Consider the following 23,406-nt stretch of genomic DNA (forward strand, 5'->3'; position numbering starts at 1 on the left):
AAATGTAATAAATAAAAATAAATAAATATAAAAAAAAGAGAGAATTAGCTGGATCAAAAGGAATTTCTAATTTTAGTTTTTTGCTTGTTTTATCTTTTAAAACCAAAGCATCAGGGGTTGGGGAGATATCCCAGCGGAATAAGCTCCTGTTTGCCAAGTGCAAGGCCCTGAGTTTGATCCCCAATACCAAAAATAAATAAATAAAGCCAAAGCATTTATTTTGAGTAATTGTTGAACTTCTCAAGATAAACGAACCAGGGAGATAGCTGAGTGGCATAAGTACCTTCCTGGCAAGCACAAGGTCCTGAGTTTGATCCCTGGTACCACCAAAAAACCCAAAAGTCAAGATGAATTGGATGCTTCAGTAGCTGTTCTCTTGGATTTAGATGTTGTTCCTTCACAAAATTCATGCCTGAATTTGCATGCACAATTTTTAGGTGCTTCATTCTCCCAGTTCTGGGAGTATTTCACCTTTTAGCCTTTATACTTTCTCTTGTGCTTAGCAGCATAGCATATTTGCCAGGGGCCAACTTCTGAATGTAGTAGGCCTTAGCACCACAGCAGTGGCATGATGTGTGTGTGTTAGGAAGCTTTTCAATGGATGATGGTCCCATCCTCATCTGGTTTATGCCTCTGAGACCAAAGAGCTCTAGTCTGTTTTTTGAGGAATCTCCACACCGATTTTCACAATGGTTATACTAGTTTATATTCTCATGAGCAATGCAGAAGAGTTACTTTTCCTCCACATCCTCACCAGCATTCGTTACTATTTGATTTTCTCACTATGTAGCCCAAGCTGGCCTTGAACTCATGGTGATCCTCAGTAGCTTGAGTACTGGGATTACAGATGTATACCACCATACCTGTATATTTGACTTTTTAAAGATAGTCAAGGAGATTTTTTAAATTTTTTTTTATATTTATTTATTTTTATTACATTTATTTATTGTGTGTGTGTGGCCAGCTCAGCCCACCAGGGGGCGGGGCTGGCTGGCATGTGGTGCTGGGGATCGAACCACGGCCCCTGTGCTTTGCCAAGCTTGTTTCAAGTAGGTGCTTTAGACCACTGAGCCATCTCTCCAGCCCCTAAATTTTTTATTTATTTAATTTTATTTTGGGGGACTGGAGATTGAACTCAGGATCCTGTGCTTGTTAGGCAGGTGCTTAAGCCACTGAAGTCTCTCCCTGGCCCATTTTTCAAAATAACAACTTTATTATTTAAATATAATTCACATAGCATAACCTTTTTTTGGAAAACAAGGTCTCACTATGTTGTTCATGTGGCCTTGAACTCATGGGAATCCTATCTCAGCCTCCCAAATGCTAGGATTACAGGTGTGCATGATGACACCTGGCTTAGAATATAACTTGTTAAAGTGTGAAATTCAGGATTGGCAGTATAGCTCAGGGGTAGAGCACTTGCATAGCATGTACAAGACCCTGGATTCAAACCCTTCCCAAAATAAAATTAAAAGTCTGCAATTGCGTGTTTATTTACATAATTATGCAACTATCACTATTATGTCAGAACATTATCATCTTTCAGAGGAAATCACATACCCCAGTCATTCATACCAGTCATTCCCTGTTGTCCCCTTCCCATGATAACAAGTAGTATAGTTTCTGTCTGTATAATTTGTCTGTTCTGGGTATTGCATATAAATGGAATTTGAGAATCTTTGTGTCTGGCTTGTTAGTATATTATTTTCAAGATTCATCCATACTTAGTATGTATCAGTATTTCATTCCTTTTCATGGCTGAGTAATATTGCACCATATGGATATACTAGTTGATGAATGTTAGGTTGTTTCTATTTTGGCTCCTGTATAGTGCTGCTATGAACACTTCCTATAGGGGTGTGTGTGTGTGTATTTTTGTTTCTATTGGGTATCGACCCTAGAGTGAACTTGCTGGGTCATATAAATTTTTTTTTTATCACTTGTTAAATTACATTGTATGATAGTTCAGTGGCACAGAGCCTGCCTAGTAGGCACAAGGTCCTGAGTGTGATTCCCAGAGGGGGAAAAAATTACATTGTATGCTTGGTTGTTGCTGGTGTTGATTAAATAGGTAAAATATAAAATACACCATTATTTATCCTGAGCAATAGCACAAGTTGAAAAGTTGAAACATGTCCAAGAAAAATGCACAGATGAAAAATACATAATGATATATGCAGTGTATTATTTGTTGAAACTGTCCTTCCGATATGATTTGAAACTTTCTCATTGCTATCTGTTTGTCAATAAAACTTTGAGAAAAAAAAAAATACATAATGGCTGGAAGGGGAGGTTAGAAATGCTGAGGTTATATTCTGTGTGGTAGGTTAAAGACTACACCCAAACAGAGGGTCACATCACTATCTCCTGAATTTTCAAATGTTACTTCAAATAGAAAATATCTGGATATGTGAGTAAGTGGTAGAGAGATCATCCTAGATTAACGGGTGGGCTCTGGATGAAATCACATACGTTCTTATAGACAAAAGGAAATTTGGCTCACATGGAGTAGAAGATGGAGCAGACAGAGCAAGATGCAGCGATGTGGCCACAAGCCAAAGCATGTGACAGCCACTAGAGGGGGAAAGGAGGAGGAACAATTCCCCTCTAGAACCTCCAGAGGGAGCATGGCTCTGCTGACACCTTGGCTTTAGCCCAGTAATACTGATTTTGGATTTCCGGCTTCCACAATTTTAAGAGAATAGTCTCTTTATATTTATTTATTTATTGGCGGAACCAGGGATTGAACTCAGGCCCTTACGCTTGCCAGCAAGCGCTTATTCTACTGAGCCATCTCCCCGGCCCCTTCTTTTGTTTTAAAACATGAAATTTGTGATGGCAGCTTCAAGAAACCAATACATCCAAATCTTTTTAGATTAGGCAGAAGATATAGCTCAGTGAAACCGTGCTTGCCTAGCAAGCTCGAGGTCCTGAGTTCAATTTCTAGAACCAACCAAACAACAAGCGAACTCATTTTAGATCAATACAGAGAACAACCACTGACTATATTAATTTTCTCTTGGCATGAGGCCTTCTGGCATATATTCTGGCTATCCAGCATATAGTCGGTGTTTATTTTGTTTTATTTCTTGAACAGGTTCTCCGTATGTACCTCAAGCTGGCCTTGAACTCACTGCTATCTTCTTGCCTCAGCCTCCTGAATGTTGGGATTACAGGTGCGCATCACCATACTCAACTAAAGACTGATTTTTAAAATACTAGTCCAGTGTCTGGAAAAAGACTAGGCTGAGGGGCAGGTATGAGTAGAAACTCCGATCAGCAGCTCCCCCTGAACCCTAAGAGCTCACCTTGGGACCCACCTGTCTGTACACTCCCTTCCCGGAGCCATGGTGGGGGCGACTGTTGGGAAAGGAAGGGATATGAAAGAGAAGAGAAGGCCAGGTTATTCCCGCTAGCAGTCTGGCCCAGAGCTGGGGATCCCTGGACACGCGGCCTCTTCCCGTCTAGCCCCGCCCTGAGACGTGGGCAAAGTGAGGCCCCGCCCCTTCCTGGGAGCCAGATCCGCCCAGATTCCACCCCCAAGGATGCTCGGGGTGGGTGGCGAGACCTGAAAGGGGATCTTGGGTGAAAGGAGCCTTGGGAAAGGTCTTTCCCTGGACCCTGTGCCCTGGGCTCCCAGGTTCACGCTTGCTTACTTTCTCGGGGGCTTCCATTCATTTGGGGCCAAAAGAGAACAGCTGCGCACGCCCCCAGATTGCTGTAGCTTTGAGGATGGAAGGTTTGGGGAGGTCGCGCAGAAGCTGGGGGGATCAGCGGGCTGAAGGCAGCCTTGGGGTGGAGGAGAGAAGGGTGACGGACATTTCTGTGCCCAGCGGCGTCGTGCGTCTGGGCGAGGATCCAGAAACCCTGGATGAAGTTTTGGGATCATCTCGAGTGACAGTCTGGGAGCACAGAATACATTGAGGGAGGGAGCAGAGTGAAGATTAGGAGCCCTAGGTATAAAAGGGGCTCTAGGTGCCCGGTATACTCGGGGAGGCGCCCGAATCCAGAGTGCTTCACAAGATTAAGGGTGTGGGTGAACAGGATGAAACTCTGGGGTGCAGGTTGGGTAGAGTCTAGGTGCGCAGGATAACATTTTTCGCCGGGGTCTGGAGTCCCCAGGTAACTCTGGGGGGTCTGGCATCAGGTTGATGACCCCAGTACCCCGCACAGGGGGCCTCTGGCCAGGTTCCGAGAGGCAGCTGCTGGAGGCGCCGCGGGGGACCGGGAGGGGGCCTGCGGCCAGCCAGGGGCGGAGAAGCAGGGGTCGGGGTCCCTCCCCCTGGCGCGGGCTCAGGAATCCGCCGAAGGGCGGGCAGAAGCGCAGGGGTGGGCCGCGCAGCGGCGGGCGGGCGGGCGGGGGGCGCTTCCTGGGGCCGCGCGTCCAGGGAGCTGCGCGGTCAGCCTGTCCGTGTGCCCGCAGGCACTGCCAGAATCAGCCGAGCAGCCGGGCGCCGCTGGCCCAAGTGAGCCCTTGGGGCCGTGCGTGGGGGGAGGGTGCGGGGCCGAGTTGGCCAAGACGCGCAACGCAGACCCAGAGGCCTGAGCTCCTCGGCCCGCACCACGGCTGCGGGACCGGGCGGGGGCGGGGCGGCCCCGGCCAGTGGGCCCGCGAGAGGACTCAGCCCCCAGTCTGGGAGGCTCCCAGGCTAAAATACGATCCTGAGAGAAGACAGCTGGGGCTGGGGCTGAAACAGGGAATAGGTGGTCCCATGGCAGAGACCCCTGAGCCCTGCCCACCATCTCTCAGCCCCAGGATGCTCCCCTTCGCCTTCTGCTTCCCCGGGTCTCTACAGCTCTGGGCCCTGCTGTTGTTGCTCTTGGGGGCAGCCTATCCCCAGGATTCCGAGGAGCCGGACAGCTACACGGTAGGGACCATGGGGCTGCTGGCCTGGGACTAGATCAGCAGGGATAGAGACCAAAACTCTGGAGCTGCCACTGCTGGGGAAGTTTCTCCCCTCCCCTGGTGGGTGGAACCGCAGGGGGCCATTGTGCGGAGCAGGCCAGGAGGGAGGGTGAAGGAGCTCAGGTCCTGGTCTTGGCCTGGCCAGGGAGAGGAAAGGTGGGGCGATCACTGGCCACCTCTGGTTCCCTCCCAGGAATGCACAGATGGCTATGAGTGGGACCCAGACAGCCAGCACTGCCGGGGTGAGTGTGCCTCCGGGACCCCCAGGAACCAGGAAGTTTTCTTGCTTCCCAAGGATGCCCCAGACTCCTTAAGCTGTAGATCTGCTGGGTCCAGGCCAACTCTGGTTCTCTGGGGATGGCTCTGAGTGGTGGCTCCTCCCTCCAAGAAACCCAGGAAGTTCGCCTCTACCCCCAATAGGCAAGAGAGCAACTGGGCACTGCTCAGAGGAGAGCTGGGTTGTGTATACTGTTAGTGTGAACCACTCTTCTGTTTAGCTCTTTGTCCCACTGCAGTGTGGGAGGGCAGTGTCCACAGGGGTGGGTCAGCAGGCCTGCCAATCCTGCCTGGGCTAATTTAGATCCTGGGGACAGTGAGGAGGGATAGAGACCCACTTGGAGGCAGGAAAATGGGGGAAACTGTGGGAACAGCTATCCCCCGTCCAGCCCTGGGAGAGCCTGGAGGAAGGGGTCCTGGGAAGGCAGCCTTAACTTAGAATACAAGCTAGACCTTAACCAATCTGACAGTTTAGAGAAGGCCAAACAGGATTGCTGACCCCTTTCCCTCTAGGGCCAGTCCAGGAGACTGGCCATGCCTAGCAGACCCTTCTCTGCAGATGTCAACGAGTGCCTGACCATCCCCGAGGCCTGCAAGGGAGAAATGAAATGCATCAATCACTATGGGGGCTACTTGTGCCTACCACGCTCAGCTGCTGTCATCAATGACCTGCATGGCGAGGGACCCCCTCCACCAGTGCCCCCTGCTCAACACCCCAACACCTGCCCACCAGGCTATGAACCCGACCAACAGGAGAGCTGTGTGGGTAAGTGGAGCTGCTTGGGCACCCAGATTTTCTCTTACCAAGAATCTTAAAATTTAGACCTCATAATTCTTCCTTGTTCAAAGCCACTAGCTCCTCAGGGTAACATCCTCAACCCTCATTCAGATGCCCCCTTCCAAACCAAAAGGCCAGGGTGTTTTCCTTTTTTTTTTTTTTTTTTTTTTTTTGTGGTGGAACCAGGGATTGAACTCAGGCCCTTGTGCTTGCCAGGCAAGCGCTTATTCTACTAAGCCATCTCCCCAGCCCCCAGGGTGGATTCCAGTGCCCCCAACATGAGCTGTCATAGTTTTGGGGTAGCCTTCCAGTTGGTTCAGGCTGGTGGATTGTCATTTGTGTTGAGGGGATCTAATTTACATGTTTACATTTTGGGGTACCAATCATCCATGCATCCATGTGAATTGGTATCTGGCCTGTGGTACCCTCCCAAATTGAGGTATCTGTCCTGTTTGCTGGTGTGGGATTACAGGCAGGGGCTGAGTAGTATCTCTCACAGATGTGGATGAGTGTGCCCAGGCCTTGCACGACTGTCGCCCCAGCCAGGACTGCCATAACCTGCCTGGCTCCTACCAGTGCACCTGCCCTGATGGCTATCGCAAGATTGGGCCCGAGTGTGTGGGTAAGTCCAAGGAGTGACCTCTCCAGGCCTTGCTCTGTACCTCCAGCCTAGCTCTTGACCTAGTACCAGACCTCTATTCTACCCTACCTCTGGGCTTTACCCTAGTCCCCTGCTACCTGTGTCCTCTTGTCATCATAAAATATAAAAGGCTGTCATGGGGGGCTGTCCTTGTTGATGTGGTCCTGGCCCTGTCCTGCTCCCTAGACAAAGACAGGACCATGAATGCCAAGGCCTTGAGTTCCACCAGCTAAGATCCCACCTGACCTCTGCTCTACCCTCTTTCCCTTGCTTCTTTCCCAGACATAGATGAGTGCCGCTACCGATACTGCCAGCACCGCTGTGTGAACCTTCCTGGCTCCTTCCGCTGTCAGTGCGAGCCGGGCTTCCAGCTGGGGCCCAACAACCGGTCCTGTGTGGGTGAGGCTGGGCTGGGCCAGATTCCTGGTTCTGGGCAGGGAAATGGTGGTGGTGGAGAAGGTGGGAGGCTCCCTTTCAGGTGCAGTTTGGTTCTAGTGTTCTTCCGCTTTTCCATTTTTTCCTCTACCCCTAGATGTGAATGAGTGTGACATGGGGGCCCCATGTGAGCAGCGCTGCTTCAATTCCTATGGGACCTTCCTGTGTCGCTGCAACCAGGGCTATGAGCTACACCGGGATGGCTTTTCCTGCAGCGGTGAGAGCACCTCTGCGGCCTTGGGCTCCTGCATTGGTCTCCTCAGGCCCTGCTTCAGGCCACAGAGTCCTTCATTTCCTTCATGTCCCACCTCTGTCTGCACCACTGTACCTGTCACATAATCCATTCTGGGCTCATTGCTGAGCACTCCCACCCTGGCATGACGGCATAGTTGGGTCTCTACTGCAGCTCACTTGGGAGACAGAGAAGGATGACATTCCTTTTTTTTTTTTTTTTTTTTTGGTGGAACTGGGGATTGAACTCAGGCCCTTGCTCTTGCAAATACTTATTCTACTGAGCCATCTCCCTGCCCCCCACCTTTTTTAAGGATAACATTCTTACTGGATTTTTGACCAACCTGCATTCAAATCCTGCTCTAGCAAGAGTTGCTCTTCTCTAAGGGTATTTCTTTTGTAAAATGGGTCGTCTCGAGGCTGAAGGACACTGAAAGGCTTAAGTCTGAAGTAGCTAAAATGAATGATTCATTGAGAATAGGCCCCATGCAGGGCATTTCCCTTATATACTCGGACTTGCTAATCCTGGCAAGAATCCTAGGAAGATAGGCGTAATATTTTTCCTTCCTCTGTTAAATGAAGACATAGGCATCTCTTTATGGGTTACAAGGATTATAAAAAATAAGCATGAGGTTCTAGGTAAATGGTGCCTTTTATCCTTCCACTCAGAAGATAAAGTGCCTTGCCTCTGTGTTCATAGCAAGGATAAGATGGTCCTTGATCCAGTGCTTCCCCCATGTCACCTGACACACACTCTATGTGATGATGCTGTGCAGACTAGAGCCGTGTGGGTGCCTGGTAGCACAAGAGAGGATAAAGTAAAACAAACAGCATCTTACTCATGTTGGCATGAGGTGTCTGGGTGCTTGGAATGATTGTGGGGTGCAGGAACTGGTCAAGTCACTGAAACACAGGACTCATATAATCTAACCTATTTTATTGGCAGGAAAACTGAGGTTCCCCAAAATCAGTCAGTAGGACTCACTCCCAAGTCTCTAGATTTCTAGTTTATAATTTTTGGGTTTTTGGGGAGTACCTGGAATTGAACTCAGGACCTTGAGCTTGCCAGGCAGGCACTGAGCTACTGAGCTATATCCCTGACCCTATTATAATTATTATTTTGGATTTTTGAGACAAGGTCTTGCTCTGTAGCCCAAACTGGACTCACACTCCCAGTACCTTCCTCAGCCTCTCCCACGTGCTGGTATTAGAGGCGTGCACCACCACACCTAACTTCTAGTGTTTTAACTCTTACAGTCTTGGGGCAAAGACAGACATCTATGACCAGGGGAGTTTGGGGAGATCTACCTTTCTATTTATTGGGCAGTGCTAGAGATTGAACCCAAGGCCTTGTGCATGCTAGGCACTCTTCCACTGCACTACACCCCACCCCTCAGATGTTTCTTAGAACCCTATATCCCCCGACCTGAGCTTTGCAGAGCTAGTCTCATCCCTTTCTCTCTTCCTGTATTCAGCCTTACATGGGGCTGGGCTCTCAATAAACGTTTGTGGGATCCAATTGTAAGGATGGCCCAGGGTCCTCATCCCCACCCTCCCTCAGATATCGATGAGTGCAGCTACTCCAGTTATCTCTGCCAGTATCGCTGTGTCAACGAGCCAGGTCGCTTCTCCTGCCACTGCCCTCAGGGCTACCAGCTGTTGGCCACGCGTCTCTGCCAAGGTACTGGTTGCCTGGATGGGTCAGGCAGGGTGATGTCAGGGGCTGTTGACCTGACACCCTAGATTCCAGCCCCTTTCCCCTGGCACAGACATTGATGAGTGTGAGTCGGGTGCACACCAGTGCTCTGAGGCCCAAACCTGTGTCAACTTCCATGGGGGCTACCGCTGCGTGGATACCAACCGCTGTGTGGAGCCCTACGTTCAGGTGTCTGACAAGTGAGTTAATGCAAACCAGGCTCCCCTACAATACAACTCCTATAGGGCTATATGAATAGACTCATGCCTAAATGTGTTGGCAAGTGCCCTGCTGGGTGATGGGAGTTGTATTCTTGCAGCAGGAGCGGGAGGATCCTTTTGGGGTTCCCTCTTTAGGGGGACGGGTCAGGTAGACACTCATTATTGTTTCCTATTTGGGGGTCCCTAGCCGCTGTCTCTGTCCTGCCTCCAACCCTCTGTGCCGGGAGCAGCCCTCATCCATTGTGCACCGCTATATGAGCATCACTTCGGAGCGCAGTGTGCCTGCTGATGTATTCCAGATCCAAGCCACCTCTGTCTACCCTGGGGCCTACAATGCCTTTCAGATACGTGCCGGAAATTCACAGGGGGACTTCTACATTAGGGTAAGACCCTCCCCCACTCCTCTCAGCTGACACGCATGATCTAAAATGAAATTCCTTGGGGCTGGTGAGATGGCTCAGTGGTCTAAAGCACCTACTTAGAACAAGCTTAGCAAAGCCCAGGGACCACGGTTCAATCCCCCAGCACCACATGCCAGCCAGCCCGCCCCCTGGTGGGCTGAGCTGGCCACACACACACACACACACACACACACACACACAAATAAAAAAAAATAAATAAATAAATAAAATGAAATTCCTACAGGGCCGGTGAGATAGCTCAATGGACTGAATGCCTGCTTAGGCAAGCACAGGGACCAGTGTTTGATCCCCAGTAGTATGGTGCACTGAGCCAGTCACCGAGACCAGGAGGCTGAAACCAGGAGGATCACTACGAGTCTGAGCTGCTGAGCTGCATAGTGAGATCCTGTACCAAATACATAAAATGAAATTCTTGGAACCCTAATGAGATCCTTGCCACTCAGCCTGGCCCCTTTTAAAGCCCCACCCCCAGAGGCAGGGTTTCTATGGGAAGTGGGGTGGAGAGGTAGTATTCTATTTGCCAGGGTATAAACAGTTGATGTTAAGTGACAAGCCCTGCATCATTGGGGTTTGAAGTCTGGTACTGGTTTTCTCTATCTGACGTCAGTTTGTTGATCCATAAAACAGGTAATGGTGTAAGTGCAGGAACCCTGGTGAGAGAAGCTAGTTCTGCTGGCAAGCTGTGAGTAAAGGGCCCAGATGTGGCTCACACTGAGGAGAGCAAGGGTATCAGTCTTGAGGTCCCCATGCTGTATTCTTGGATGTCTGTAGCATCTGAGCTTGTTTTTTTGACATTGAATGCTTTGAAGCCAAATCCCTGCCATCCCCAAATAACACTTAGCCTTGAATCAGTTAACTCCAGTTAAACAAAGTAACACACACTAGCGAGAAATGAGGATAACACCAGTGACAGATCTCTGAGGGCAGGACCTGGGCGCAGGACAGGAAAATCTCCAGAGTATCATCAAAGAGCTGGATGAGAAGCCAGGCAGGGTGGTACACACCTGTAATCCCAGCATTTGGGAAGCTGAGGCAGGATTGCTGCAAGTTCTTTGCCATCCGGGGCTACATAGTGAGTACAAGGCCAGCCTGAGCTAGAGTAAGATGCTGTCTCAAAAAAAAAGGCGGGGGGGGGGCAGGGCAGGGTGATGGCTCAGTAGAATAAGCACTTGCCTGGCAAGCACAAGGGCCTCAGTTCAATCCCAAGTTCCATCAAAAAAAAAGCCAGATGATGGTTTGAATCACACCTACCTAAGGCTGTTTCCCTATCACACATATCACACAGCCACAGGATAGGGAAGTGATGGTAGGGCAGACTTGTGGCACATAGGCTAACACAGTCTCTATATCCTTCTACCCACTGTGCCCTGCAGCAAATCAACAATGTCAGCGCCATGCTGGTCCTCGCCCGGCCAGTGACAGGCCCCCGGGAGTACGTGCTGGACCTGGAGATGGTCACCTTGAACTCCCTCATGAGCTACCGGGCCAGCTCTGTACTGAGACTCACCATCTTCGTGGGGGCCTATACTTTCTGAGAGGGGACCCTCTGCACTGTCCCCTGTAGCCAAGGAGCCTGGGGGGCAGGGATGACTGTTTTGATAAAAGGGAAAATGTTGTGAAGGGAAGAAAGAGAAAGGCAAATAAAGGGAGAAAGAAGCCTCCTGGTGGCTGAGGTGGACGGGTAACCTCAGCTTGGGGAAGGGCTGGGCTTGTGGGAAGCAAGCTAAATCCTGTGGAATGGGGATGGGGGACGTGTTCAGGATGAGGGGCCTCCACTGATGGGAGCTATGTACCAGACTTCAGACAGGAAGTGATGAGGTATGCCAAGCTTTGGGTGTGACTGGTTGGCAAGAGGCCCAAGAAACCCCTGCTAGAGACAGTGCCAGAAGCCCCAGGCTTCCAGTCCTAGCTCTGCCTCGAAGTTCACAATTGAAGCTCTACTTAGCTGCCTGGGCCTGATAGACAAGGAGACTGTGAATGCTTTTCCAGGTTTTCCTTTCCAAGGTATAAAATCTCTTTAAGAACAGAAATCATATTTGATCAAGGACCATCCAAATTATATGAATAAAGTAGTTCAAAAACTAGGCATGGGGGCCAGGGAGATGGCGGGACCAGCGAGATGGCTCAGTAGAATAAGCACTTCCCTGGTAAGTGCAAGGGCCTGAGTTCAATCCCTGGTTCCACCAAAAAAAAAAAAAAAAAAAAAGGCATGGTGGCCCATACCCATAATTCCAGTGCTCTGGAAGGCTGAGATAGGAGGATCACAAAGCCCCTGAGCAACTCAGATCTAATCTCAAAATTATTATTATTTTAATGGGGGCTAGGAGATAGCTTGGTGGTTTAAGTGCCTGCCTGGCAAGCACAAGGACCTGGGTTTGATCTCTAGAACACAGGGAGTGCCTGTTCCAGTCCAAAACTGGGCATGGTGGTGCACATCTTGGCACTGGGAAGGCTGAGATACAAGGATCACTACACATCAGAGCTGATAGTGAAAGCCTGTACCAAATAAATAAATAAATAAAATATTTTTTAAAAACAAATGTGGGTTGGACCTGGTGGTGCACGCCTATAATCCCAGCACTTGGAAGGCTGAGCCAGGAGGATTACCAAATGTTTGAAGTCAGCCTGGGCTACACAGACTTTTTTTTTTGGTGGAACCGGGGATTGAACTCAGGTCCTTGCGCTTGCCAGGGAAGCGCTTATTCCACTGAGCCATCTCCCCGGCCCCTACACAGACTTTGTGTCAAAAAATAAAACACAACAAAAAATAAATGAAACAAAGGGCTAAAAATACAGCTTGTGCAAAGGTACTGGGTTCAATCTCCAGTACTGGGGGTGGGGAGATCCAAGACTATCAGGACCCATTGCCTCTACCTCCCTGACCAGGTACCTGCTTTGTTTGAGACAGGGTCTCACTATCAGGCTGGCCTTGAAATTACTTTATAGCCCAGGATGGCCTTGAATGCATGATGGAGATCCACCTGCCTCAGCCTCTAGAGTAATGAGATTACAGGTGTGCACCATCACACTGCTTGGACAGGCTGGGGGTACAGTGTAGTAGTAAAGCATTTGCCTAGCACATATGAGACCCTGGAATCAATCCCCAGCACGCACTGCAAGCAAACAGAAATACTAGAGACCATATGGTCTCTTCTCTCTGTACAGATATTTCACAAGGCCCTTGAAGCCTGACATCCCTTCCAGAACACAAAAGGCTGAAAATATTTGGATTTTTATTGTGGTTCCCCCAAAAAAGTCCTGGTTAAGAGGCTGGCTAGCCTGGATGGGGAGGTTTAGAGGGCTAGGATCCATTTGTAGCATAGCTCAGGTCAGGGGGGCATAGCTGCAGTAGAGCTGGGACAAGGTCCTGCTTAGAGCTGGCCCCAGATTCCTACAAGAACAAGGCAGGTGAAGGTTGGCCCAGGTCCTAGGGCAGCCCGGCCCCCACCACCCGCTTCAGATTTTCTCTTGTCCTCACCTCTGCAGACGCCCACACTTGATGGTGCTCAGCAGCATCTCCTGCTCCTTGGGGGTGGCACAGGCATCATAAGCGGCCAGGAGGCTGGGAGTAGGGAATACAGTGGCTGACCATCTGGGCCAGCACCATGTGAGCTGAGGCAGGAGGGGTGAGCCTGGGACAGAAGGGTCAGGATGCTGCATACTTCCTGAGTCTGAGACCTTGCTTCATCCTGTCTGCCCTTGCTTCTGGGCAACACTGGGGCAGACCAGTAAAGGCTCCAAAAGCTCCCCCAATCTGTGGTTCAGAGCCCATTCCAGGGAGCCCACTCCAGGAAGCTGCCTCTGCTGCACCAGGTGGAAAGTTTTCCTCCCTCCTGCAGGAAAGGCTATTTTCTTCCTCCCACCAACCTCCTCAGGGTTCAGCCAGATCTGCCCGCCTTTCTATTTATTTCACACAGAGCCAGGCCTGCTCCCAAAAAGCAGTGGTTAAGCTGAATTGGGAAAGGACCCTCAAGGGACCCCACTGGGTCATACCTAGCAGGGGTGCTGTATCGATCCACCACAGCTGCAGCCTTCTCCCCACTCACTCCGCCCACCTGCATCAGCTGCCGGGCAAACACCTCCCGAACAGACTGGGCCTGGGGTTGGGAGAGATTTGTGTCAGGGCTGGGCTGGGAATGGACCACCTAAGGTGTCTGGGCAGAGGCAGTACCTTATTCTTGATGGCTCCAGAGTTGAAATCACCAAAGGTGAAGAGTGAGCAGAGAGGGTTTGGGGAGGGCCTGGTTCCCGATTCAGGGTACACTGGGGTTCCCCAGGGGCGGCTGCATAGGGTGTGGTCCTGAGGAAAGAGGGGACTGAGGCCAGGATGAAGTTCTAAGGGTCAATAGACCAACCAATGGGGGAATCTCACCCATCTCACCTCCCTTAGGAAAGCAAGGACCCAGGTAAGGGACAAGGCCAAACAGGTAGATCTGCTCACCTGGTAAAGTCTCTCTAGACCCCGTGTCAAAAGGGCAAGGTAGGCCGCTGACTCCTTAAGGTCTGCTGTTCGCTTTACAAAGAACCCATCGATGACCTGTGGAAGTTGACCTAGGGCAGCATCTGACTCCTGGCCCCCACCATAGTTCCTAGGCCCAGCAAATTTGGCCCTGCCTTCACCTCTCACCTGGGTGTTGGTGACGGCCTGCAGCAGTGTGCTCTCAGGGAGGCTGAGGTTGTGGACTGAGCCATGATCTTCCACCAGGTATACCCGGTGGCCCAGGCCACAGCGCTTCAGTCGGAACTGGGGAAGCAGAGGCAGGATCAGGCCTGGGAGCCCACGTACCCCACTCAAAATCAGACCCTGGTCCCACCCGTTAGCCTTCTCACCCTTACTGGACTATCCACCTGTCTGAGGCACTCTATCCCTGTCCTCAAGCTTTGACTCTTGTGGGAAAACCCTGCATCTGCATGCAGCCCATCCTGCAGACCTCCCTTGGCCTGTTCATAGCCTCTTGATTGTGGGATCAGCCCAGCAGCTGGAATGGAGGCCAAATCTCTGCATTACATTTGGGCCTCATTTATCCAAGACCCCAGGGGCTAGGTACAGAAGGGGTCTTTAGGAAGCTCCTCTGCCCAGCTCAGATCCCGTTTTTCTGCTGTGCTCTAGGACAGCCTGAGGGGATGTGAAATGGGGCTGCCTGCAGCAGGTTGAAGGGAGGCTTTGCTAGAGACACTGGGGGTTCTGCCTGAGGTCAGACAGTGCCTTGGCTCCCCAGGGCCTGCAAGGCAGCTCTGAAGCAGGCAGAGCAGAGGGTAGGTGGAAGTGGGCCAGTGAAGGGACCTTCTGTTCCCGGAAGCGGCCATCGATGATGCTGCTACACAAGTCGTCTAGCCGCTTGCGTTCCACAATGTAATCCAGCACTAACTCTGCAGGTCTTGCTGCCAAGAAGCCAAGAAGAGTCCTGATGTTTTGTGTGCCCTCACCCACTAGGCCTGGCCTTTAATGCCAGCCGTCCACATCCTTTTACCTGTGTCTTTGGGCCTGGTCTCCTGTGCCACCCACACAAAGTCCCCAATGTGTAGCTTGCGCACCACATAGTTCACATGGAGCCGCTGTAGCTCTCGGAGCAGCTCTGGCCTGTGTCCTACCCTGAAATTGCAGGGAGGAGGCCAAAGTCAAGGTGGAGGGCCAGCCAAATAGCTCAGTGGAGGGCTGGGGTTTGATCCACAGGCCTGCCTGCCGGCCCTGCCCCCAAGGCGCATTGACACAGCAATTCAGACTGGGCACAGTGGTGGTGCGCTTGTAATCCCAGCACTAGGGAGGCTGTAAACAGGAGAATCACTATAAGTCAGATCTAGTAGTGAGACCCTGAATACCCTGTAGACCCTTCCCTAAAATACAGAAAAATAAAATAAACAAAGTCAAGGTAGGCAGGTACTCCCCTCCCTTAAGGATCCTCTGGTTATCTTCACAGCTCTTCTCCCTCACTTACCCCCTGGTCTCTCCAGTGTCCACACACAACACCACCTTGTACTCTGCAGGCCCCAACTCTAGCAGTGGCTGCTGTACACCCACTTCACTGGCGCCACTGTGGGTGGAGATTGCTGTGAGGCCAGAACCCCCAGGGCTGGACATCCCCTCTCCCCCACCTTTCCCCTTGCTCCTCACAGCTCAGCCAAAGCTGCTCCTGGCAATGCTGGCTCCTGCTCTGGGGGCTCCTTGGGCCCAGTGCCCACATTCAGTAAGCTCAGGCCTTCTGACTCAGCCAACTTCTGGGCCAGCTCCAGGCCCTCTGGGGTCAACGAATACCTGAGAGATGGAAAAGGTGAACACAGCTCTCCCTTCTTCATTCATACTTGGCAGGCTCTCCTACTACCACCAGTTAGATGGGCCACAATACCAGCCACTTGGCAACACTGTACAAACAAGTCTCCTCTATCCTGTTCTCCTGCCCCTCAGATCAGTTTCCTCGGGACTAGCCTAGTATTTCTCAGGTCTGTAATGTGTATGTCTCAAAGTACTTCCTCCGACCTTTACTCATGCTGTTCTCTCCTCCCTGAAACAACCTTTCTATACCTCTATGAGCCAAACTTTAAGTCATGTTAAATGCTGTCTCCTTGGCAAAGGTTTTTTGCTGCTCTAAAGGTGGCACTCATCCATCCTCCTACCATCTCAATTTCTCCTCCTGATACTCCAACAGATTGGCTGTCACAGGGAGTGGGGAACAGCCTTCTCCAATCCTAGCAGCATCAGGTCTGGAAATTGCTGGCTTACTTCAGGGGCCCACTAAGAATGCCATGCATGCTGGCCCATCCCTGGCTACTGTGTCCCCTGAAATTGGCCCCACCTGGCTGGCTGGTGTGTCCTGAGGACCAGGTTCCGATGCAGGAGAGAACGAAGGGCTGGCCAGGGTCGAGAACTCAGAGGGGCTATCTGTGGATAGGGGAGAAAACTCTTAGAGACCTCCTAATACTACAAGTCCCTATACTCCAGGCATAAGGGTCAGACTAGGCCCAATGCCAATTCTCATTGCCACAAAGGCACTCTGGTAGGCTCTATCTGTCCCTACCTCAGTGCTCACCCTGGGGTCCTTCTGGGCACACCTCTGTAGCAGCTCCTCCTTGGTTAGGAAGCTGTGACCATCAGGATCCTGCAACCATGGTACACATGACAGGGTAGGTTCAGTGCTAGGCTCCTGGCCCTGCACCAATGGCTGGGATGATTTCTGTCCACCTTGCCTGGCCAGACACTCTCACCCCACTGCCTCTCCCAACACTCCTGGCATGGCCAGCCACTGACCAGGTGCTCCCAGTAGAGCTGCAGCAGGACTACGCGAGCTCCTGAGTTTCGCGCCGGCCAATAGCCACTAGAGCCTCTTGCTTGGGGCTGGGCTGGAACCTGAAAGGGACAAAGAGATTCTGAATATAAATACTGCCAGTCAGTGTCAGGTCAGTTCCCAGGACAACTGAGTTTCAGAAGGATGCATGTCCTGGGCACGAGCCTTACTTGCTTCCCACTTTCCTTATCAAGAAAACAAGCCAGATGGTGGAATAACTCCATGCAAATCCAGCATGAGACAGTGGATACTTGCAGGGCAGGGACAGGCTGGGGTTGTCTGTCCGGCACTATAGGAGAACACTGAGTAACAACAATCCAAAACTAATTGGGCTGGGCCCTTTAAGTAGCTTAATTGTGGCACTTCCTCTACAGGTGTTACCCATATCCCCATTTACTGAATTAAAACCTTGTCTGAGGACAAGTCAATCACTACAGAGATCTGGCTCCAAGCCCACTAAATCCCTCAAACCAAAAAAATCCTATTCCCAGTACTCCCACTGTTTTCCACTCCCCTTGCCCTTTCTCACTGGCATGCAAGAGTCCTGGGTTTGGGCAGATGACTTTACTTGGACTGGGCTCTTCTCTCCAGATGGTGAGTCAGGAGCATGGTCACCTGAGAGCAGAAGAAAGTCAACCTGGTGTAATCTGGCAGGCGTGGGCAATCTCAGATGCATCTGCTCACATATGTGAACCAGGAGATGGAGTGCATCAACCATCAGCCCCAGATTAAACACTAACTAGTACCGGAGTACTAACTTAAAGCTAAGGTATCTAAGGTGTACACAAAGGCTGCACCTCGAGGAGGCAGGGGATCATCCCCATTCCTGCAAAGGTGCTCACCACCCGATGCTTGGTGCTGCTGTAATCGCTCGTCCAGCATTCGGCAGAGCCCGTCTCCGAAGTGCTGGAGGATCTTAGCTTCCTTCCCGCTGCGCAGGGGCAGCGGGTAGCGCCGAAGGGAGCGCAGTGCCTGGCAGATGTAGGGAGCTCGGTGAGGGCAGGGCAGGTGGCCTGGCTCAGCCAACACTTGACCCCAGCTGACCCAGTTTGGGACCCACCTTTTGAAACACGAAGCGCGTGCGGCGCCCCCTGCTGGCCGCCGCATCCCGCCACTCGGTCAGCCAGCGTACAAAGAGCGGGTTGGGGCAAACCGGTAGCGGGCGTTTCCGGCCCAGGTGGACTGGCGCCGCCATGAACCCCAGAGCGGATCCGCCGGCACTGGAAAGGACCTTCCCAATCAACTGCTCCCAGAGGAACTCTGATTGTTCCTCCCTGTACTACTCTGACAGCTACAAGAGCAGTATCTACAAGCCTGGGGCTACACTCCCCCAGGTCCGGATCAGCCTCTTAGACCCAGGTTGGAGCCTTGACCTGCCTCTTCCTCCCACACCAGATTCGAAGCGGGTGCATCCATCTCTGTGGCAGGCGATAGGAAAGCGGACAGCGCCTCCTGCGACGAGGAGGGCTGTCTGGGGCGGAACTTAACAAAAAGTGAAACTGGCAATTCCATTATTCATAAGACTATCAATTTCAGCATCATCCATGCAAAGAACGCTTGATATAGATAACTTGAGAACAGTCGGATGGTGAGGTACAGGAGATGAGACGACAAATAAATGCAAGTATATCTGTGAGAGAGACAAACAAGAAGGGCTGGCTGGAGATGAGGACACAAAGATAAGATTGGAGAAGCTGAAGGATCTCGGAGGAAACGGTGGTCCCTATCGGTAGGACACGGGGAAAGGGAGAAAAACGAAGAGGGGCAGGCTGGGGGCGCAAAGTGAGGATGCTCACAGAAGGGCCAAGCTAGACGGACTGGGTAGAAGAACAGATGAGTAAAACTTGTAAGAACGAGCAGGGCGTCCTGCGAGGTGGGGAGCCCTGTTAGGTATGTGGCTGAATCCTGGGGAGCGGCTGGTAAATAGGACAGATTTTGAAAGTGGGGGCCCTCAGAGAGACTGATAACTTCGGGGGCGTTTTGGGTACCGGGGATCAAACTGAGGACCTTGCGTTTGCCAGGCAGGCACTTAAGCCTCTGAGCTATCTCCCCTTCCCTTGACTGAAAATTTTGCAAACAAATCCCAGGTTGAGGGGTACAGGGCTGGTGCATTCCCCCACCCTACTCCCCGCCGGCCTCTAGCTATTAATGCTGAGAGTCAGAAGTGCAGATCTCGCGCCTCGGAGGCCAGAGCCCGTACTGGAGCGCCAGGCCCGCCCCTTCACACTAAACGTAGCCTACAGCCTTGCATCTTCAGCCGATTCTGTGTTCCCGCCTCCCTCCCAACGCGGCCTTATAAGGAGCCTGAAGCGGGTGTTCGGGTTGGCTCCGCCCCCTCTAGTCTCTTGTCCTAATAAGGACATCTAGGCCATCAGGCGGCCGGGGGCGGGCGGAGCGCGTCACCACGGTAACTGTAAAGCCCCCCCCCCCCCCCCCCGCCTGGTTGTTACTCTGGGAACTGCGAAGCTCAAAAAAGGTGGAGCTAGCCTCTTCAGCCAAGGGCGCTCGGGGAAGGCGGGGAGGGGGGGCGGTCAAGCTTCAGTCTCCACCTGGAGGTCCCAGAGCTCTGCCGGTGGGTGGTGTGGTGGATGTCCGTGACTACAACCCCCGGCATGCTCTGTGAGGTACCCCATTCCTGGGTATCTCTGTATTTACATCCTTTATTCTGCTTATGCCATCAAGGCCTCTGGTTCTGTTGGGCTTCAGACTTGTTGGCGACCTTGCCTTCTCTTCCTGCAAGAGAAGTGTGAGGCCATGGTCATTGTTCTAAGCCAACAAAATCTTGTTGGAGCCTCCCACTCCAGTTTATTTTAGGCTTATGCTCTCACAGTTTATGAGAATATTAAATAACCACAAACCACCCAGGCATGGTAGAGCACTCAGGAGGCTGAGGCAGGAGGATCGTCGTGGTCACTACATAGCGAATCCAGGCCAGCCTGAAATACGTAGCGAGACCCTGTCTCAAAAAAACAAAGTCCATAAACCTATCAACTTAAATTCAAATCCAGCTTAGTCTCTAGTTCCTCTTTTCACTGCCTGGTAAAAGGCTCATAAAGAAGTTGTGAATGCACAAACCCCCGCCCTTCCCCCTTTATTGTCTAATAATACTTTCCTCACAACTATCCCCTTATAGCCTTTCCTCCTGTTTTCCTCTCTTATTCTTATTTTGCCGAAGTTACTTATGACCTTTAAAGAGGCTCTGCACATGGAAGATGCTGAAAAATGAAGACCCTTTAGATTTGCAATTCCCTGCCTTAAGACCAGATTTCAGGCCAATGAAGTTGCTTCGATGCAAAAAGGCAAAATCCTAGTCCACTAAGAGATTTCAAACGAAGGTATCTAGAAAGCGCCACACAGGCCTAACGACGATCTTTTCTCCCTGGAATAAAGAACCGCTTAGTCCGAGATCCTTTTCGGGTCATTTTTAAGGAGCTCAGGGCCTATTGCTCAGCTCAAAGCCTTCCCTGGGAAATTCCTCCAATGAGCTCATTCTGCGCTCTATATTCCCGCCCTACTGTTGTCTTGGCCTACATTTCCCAGCACACACTGCGAAGCCGAGAAGCAGACAACACGTCGGACAGTTACTCAGCGAGCCAGACGACGGCGCAGGACCCTCGGACTTCATTTCCCATCGGCCGCGCGGGGAGTGCCGGAAGCCCGCCCCGCCCCTCATTGTGCGGCTCGTACTAAACGGAAGGGGCCGGGAGAGGCCGTGTTCAGTCGGGTCCCGGCAGCAGCTGCGGCGCCTCTTGTCTTCTTCATCTCTTTTTGCAGTCTCTCTTTCGCTTCCGGAAACATGGTGAGCGGTTTGCTAAGGCGCCCGAAGGGATTGGCAGTGGGTCTGTCGTTTGCACCCTTGGGGCATCAGGGTAGAGGTCGGCACCCCCTCCCCCAGCGCCCGGGGCAGGGTGAGGGTCTCCTACCGAGCGGCGGGTGGTGCTGGGCCGCGCGTGCGCGCCCGTGGGCACGGAGAAGAGTAGGCTTTTGGATGTCGCTCGCGCGCCCCCTGGGCTCCCCTCCCCCACCCCGCTGGTGCGCCCGCGCGGACACCGACCGTGGGGGAGGGGTCCAGGGCACGCGGGCGCGCGCCCCTCGCGGAGCAGCCGGCGTCGCGCGACGTTCTTGAGGGTGCGCGCTTGAGTGGAGCACGTGGCATCCAAACCAGACTCAAGGCTGCGAAAGAAAAGCCCGCGAGAGGCCTCGGCGCGCGCGCCCCACCCAAAGGCTGTTCTTTTCTCCGAGTCACCCTCCCTAGGCAGGAGACGCGTCGGTCTAGAGAACAGGTGGCTGGGATGCGGACGCCCGTCAGGGGCGGGGGCGGTGCAGCTAGAAGGATGCTGCGAAGACCGAGTCTTGTTTGGGACACTGGCTCCTGTGGTTAAGAGTTTGTACCGGAAGGCACGGAGTGAACCCCGCAGAAGCCGTAGCTGTGCTCGGTCGCTAGCGAGCTGGGTTCTTGCCCATACCCCGGGCTAGGCTGAACCGCACCTCGGCCGGCGCGTGCGCACACGTTTAGGCCTAGCCACCAGAGTCATAGCTCAGGACAAGCTGTGTTTCGGCTTTCCCGGATAGGGCCTGCGGGTGGAGCCGAGTTTAGGGAAGTGACCCAAGCGGGCACTGGAAGCCATTCTGTTCCCTGTGTTGAGCCCGAAGGCATGGAGAACTGATGCTTTTGTAAGTTGCTCAGGCTACCGCCTGGAGCTGATAAACCGATCTTGCCCGTCTGGGCGTTGAAGATGCGGTAACCTCTTGGGTATGGGTTTTTCTCTTGGGGAGGGGGCCGAGCTCGCACATCTTTTCTCCGCCCACTCCGGAAGCGGTCGGGTCACGTGTCCTGCTTCCTCTGCAGCTGGGGGGGGGCGGATTTCGCCATGGACAGTCCTTCTGGCTAGGGCTTCTCCAAGCACGATACAAGTAGATGTTTCAAGAGGGCGCGAGGATTTTGGCCATTAGTATTTGACCTGATAATTTCTGTCAGCAACCTTTGAGATGCTACACTACACTACTCTTAGAGGGTAGAGAATAGTCCAGCGAAGAAGAGGGTCGTTTGTGTAACATCTACATGATGTTACAGTTCTGACTGGCTTTGTGGACCTATTGGCACCTTTTAGTGTCGCAGCTAGCATTGTGGGTCCTGGTTGCTTCTTCCCTGAAGAGATTGCCGAGTGTTGGTCCTTTCCCATCTGTGAAGTTTTAAGCTTGTACTTTTTGTCCTAAAGCTGAGATTTGAGTACTGTGAAGAACCAAATCAGTAGTTCACGGATTCTTTTAATTCTGAGTTCACTGGTCAGCCAATGCTTTGCTTTTCGTAATTCTCTGGTTTCTAACCTGTAAAATCGGGGAGGGAGGATGTTGAACTACATAATTTATAGCAAGTTTCTTTTGTAGCTGCTCCGCTGGGGTTGTGTTCTGTCAGGTCTTTTGACAGTGGCTTGGGTGGAAAAGTAGTGATTTGCTTTGGTAAGGAAATTAGTGATCCCTTGGGATAAGGGCTATACTTTTTGGCATCTGGATTGAGATCTCCTCAAAATGGAGAGGAACTGACTAAAGAGGCAGTTTCCAGAATCTGTTTCCTCACAACATGTATCTGGCTTGCCCTTTAGGCCTCTGGTGTGGCTGTCTCTGATGGTGTCATCAAGGTATTCAATGACATGAAGGTGCGCAAGTCCTCAACACCAGAGGAAGTGAAGAAGCGCAAGAAGGCGGTGCTTTTTTGCCTGAGTGAGGACAAGAAGAACATCATCCTGGGGGAGGGCAAGGAGATTCTGGTGGGGGATGTGGGCCAGACTGTGGACGACCCCTATGCTACCTTTGTCAAGATGCTGCCAGACAAGGACTGTCGCTATGCCCTCTATGATGCAACCTATGAGACCAAGGAGAGCAAGAAGGAAGATCTGGTGTTTATCTTTTGGTGAGCTGCTCATTCAGGCAATTCTGTCACCTGCCCCCATTCTCAGCAGGGAAGTTTTACAGAAGTCCTGGTTGGCTAGAGGTGGGGTTTTGGAAATGGGGTGAATGTTATAACAAAATACATGTTAATGGGGAAGTTGATGAAACTCCAAGACAGAGGCCAGCTTGAGGGTTTCTTGAAGTTGGTGCCTCAGGGGAATTGCTACAAGTTTTCCTGTTTTTGTCTCCAGGGCCCCTGAGTGTGCACCCCTTAAGAGCAAAATGATCTATGCCAGTTCCAAGGATGCCATCAAAAAGAAGCTGACAGGTAAGGGCCAGTGTTGGTGTTTCCTCGTGCCTCTCTGCACCAGCTTTGGCTGCAGAGAGGAATGAACAACTTGGGAGAGGGCCCCACTCCTGTCTTCTTGGCCCACTGGGTGGAACATAGTACCCTTTCATCTGCTGTGATGGCTCCTTCCCAGCCACAGAAATTCCTCACCCGTGTTTTCTGCTCACAGAAACCCTTCTTTTTTCCCCACAGGGATCAAGCACGAATTACAGGCAAATTGCTACGAAGAGGTCAAGGACCGCTGCACACTGGCAGAGAAGCTGGGCGGCAGTGCCGTCATCTC

General features: G+C 51.8%; 3 protein-coding genes across 17 annotated transcripts; 2 read left to right on the forward strand and 1 right to left on the reverse strand.

The window, feature by feature from the left end:
• Nucleotides 1-3,529: 3,529 nt before the first annotated feature.
• Nucleotides 3,530-11,262, forward strand: Efemp2 (EGF containing fibulin extracellular matrix protein 2). 7 transcript variants are annotated; one of them, XM_023710759.1, is made up of 11 exons: nt 3,530-3,554; nt 4,797-4,868; nt 5,100-5,148; nt 5,742-5,948; nt 6,460-6,582; nt 6,883-6,999; nt 7,133-7,252; nt 8,828-8,947; nt 9,036-9,162; nt 9,371-9,566; nt 10,979-11,262. In XM_023710759.1, exons 1-11 carry the CDS (start codon nt 3,546-3,548, stop codon nt 11,138-11,140), a joined length of 1,302 nt encoding a protein of 433 aa, XP_023566527.1. In that variant the 5' UTR covers nt 3,530-3,545; the 3' UTR covers nt 11,141-11,262. The 7 variants fall into 7 exon arrangements, with proteins under 7 accessions (XP_023566527.1, XP_023566524.1, XP_023566525.1 ...); XM_023710756.1 differs by having other exon boundaries at nt 3,538-3,554; nt 4,751-4,868; XM_023710757.1 differs by lacking the exon at nt 3,530-3,554 and adding an exon at nt 3,624-3,640 and having other exon boundaries at nt 4,751-4,868.
• A 1,324-nt stretch (nt 11,263-12,586) lies between these two features.
• Nucleotides 12,587-18,608, reverse strand: Mus81 (MUS81 structure-specific endonuclease subunit). Of its 9 annotated transcripts, none has more exons than XM_023710632.1 (16): nt 17,946-18,608; nt 17,728-17,857; nt 17,454-17,500; nt 16,849-16,947; nt 16,619-16,699; nt 16,397-16,482; nt 15,718-15,858; nt 15,542-15,637; nt 15,077-15,198; nt 14,890-14,987; nt 14,233-14,349; nt 14,047-14,142; nt 13,777-13,905; nt 13,599-13,702; nt 13,084-13,167; nt 12,588-12,996 (listed from the first exon to the last, which is right to left on the reverse strand). In XM_023710632.1, the coding sequence occupies exons 1-16, from the start codon at nt 18,078-18,080 to the stop codon at nt 12,930-12,932; spliced, it is 1,632 nt and encodes a 543-aa protein (XP_023566400.1). In that variant the 5' UTR covers nt 18,081-18,608; the 3' UTR covers nt 12,588-12,929. The 9 variants fall into 9 exon arrangements, with proteins under 9 accessions (XP_023566401.1, XP_023566400.1, XP_023566398.1 ...); XM_023710630.1 differs by having other exon boundaries at nt 17,683-17,857; XM_023710629.1 differs by having other exon boundaries at nt 16,631-16,699; nt 17,415-17,500; nt 17,683-17,857.
• Nucleotides 18,609-20,538: 1,930 nt separating this feature from the next.
• On the forward strand, nt 20,539-23,404 carry Cfl1 (cofilin 1; the record flags this gene model as incomplete). Its single annotated transcript, XM_004627359.2, has 4 exons — nt 20,539-20,684; nt 22,489-22,796; nt 23,026-23,102; nt 23,316-23,404. Coding segments are annotated over exons 1-4 (477 nt in total), but the record flags the coding sequence as incomplete, so codon positions are not given.
• Between the last annotated feature and the right edge of the window lie 2 nt (nt 23,405-23,406).

The sequence above is a fragment of the Octodon degus genome, unplaced genomic scaffold, assembly GCF_000260255.1.
Source record: "Octodon degus isolate 3935 unplaced genomic scaffold, OctDeg1.0 scaffold00018, whole genome shotgun sequence".
In the NCBI taxonomy this organism is placed as follows: Eukaryota; Metazoa; Chordata; class Mammalia; order Rodentia; family Octodontidae; genus Octodon; species Octodon degus.

Coding starts and splice junctions, on each gene's coding strand:
- Efemp2 (XM_004627222.3), top strand. CDS start 4,713: ATGGCAGAGACCCCTGAGCCCTGCCCACCATCTCTCAGCCCCAGGATG. Junction 6,583..6,882: donor GATTGGGCCCGAGTGTGTGG/GTAAGTCCAAGG, acceptor CTTCTTTCCCAG/ACATAGATGAGTGCCGCTAC. Junction 7,253..8,827: donor GGATGGCTTTTCCTGCAGCG/GTGAGAGCACCT, acceptor ACCCTCCCTCAG/ATATCGATGAGTGCAGCTAC.
- Mus81 (XM_023710628.1), bottom strand. CDS start 18,080: ATGGCGGCGCCAGTCCACCTGGGCCGGAAACGCCCGCTACCGGTTTGC. Junction 15,859..16,396: donor AGGACACACCAGCCAGCCAG/GTGGGGCCAATT, acceptor TCCATCTCTCAG/GTATTCGTTGACCCCAGAGG. Junction 14,988..15,076: donor GACCAGGCCCAAAGACACAG/GTAAAAGGATGT, acceptor GCTTCTTGGCAG/CAAGACCTGCAGAGTTAGTG.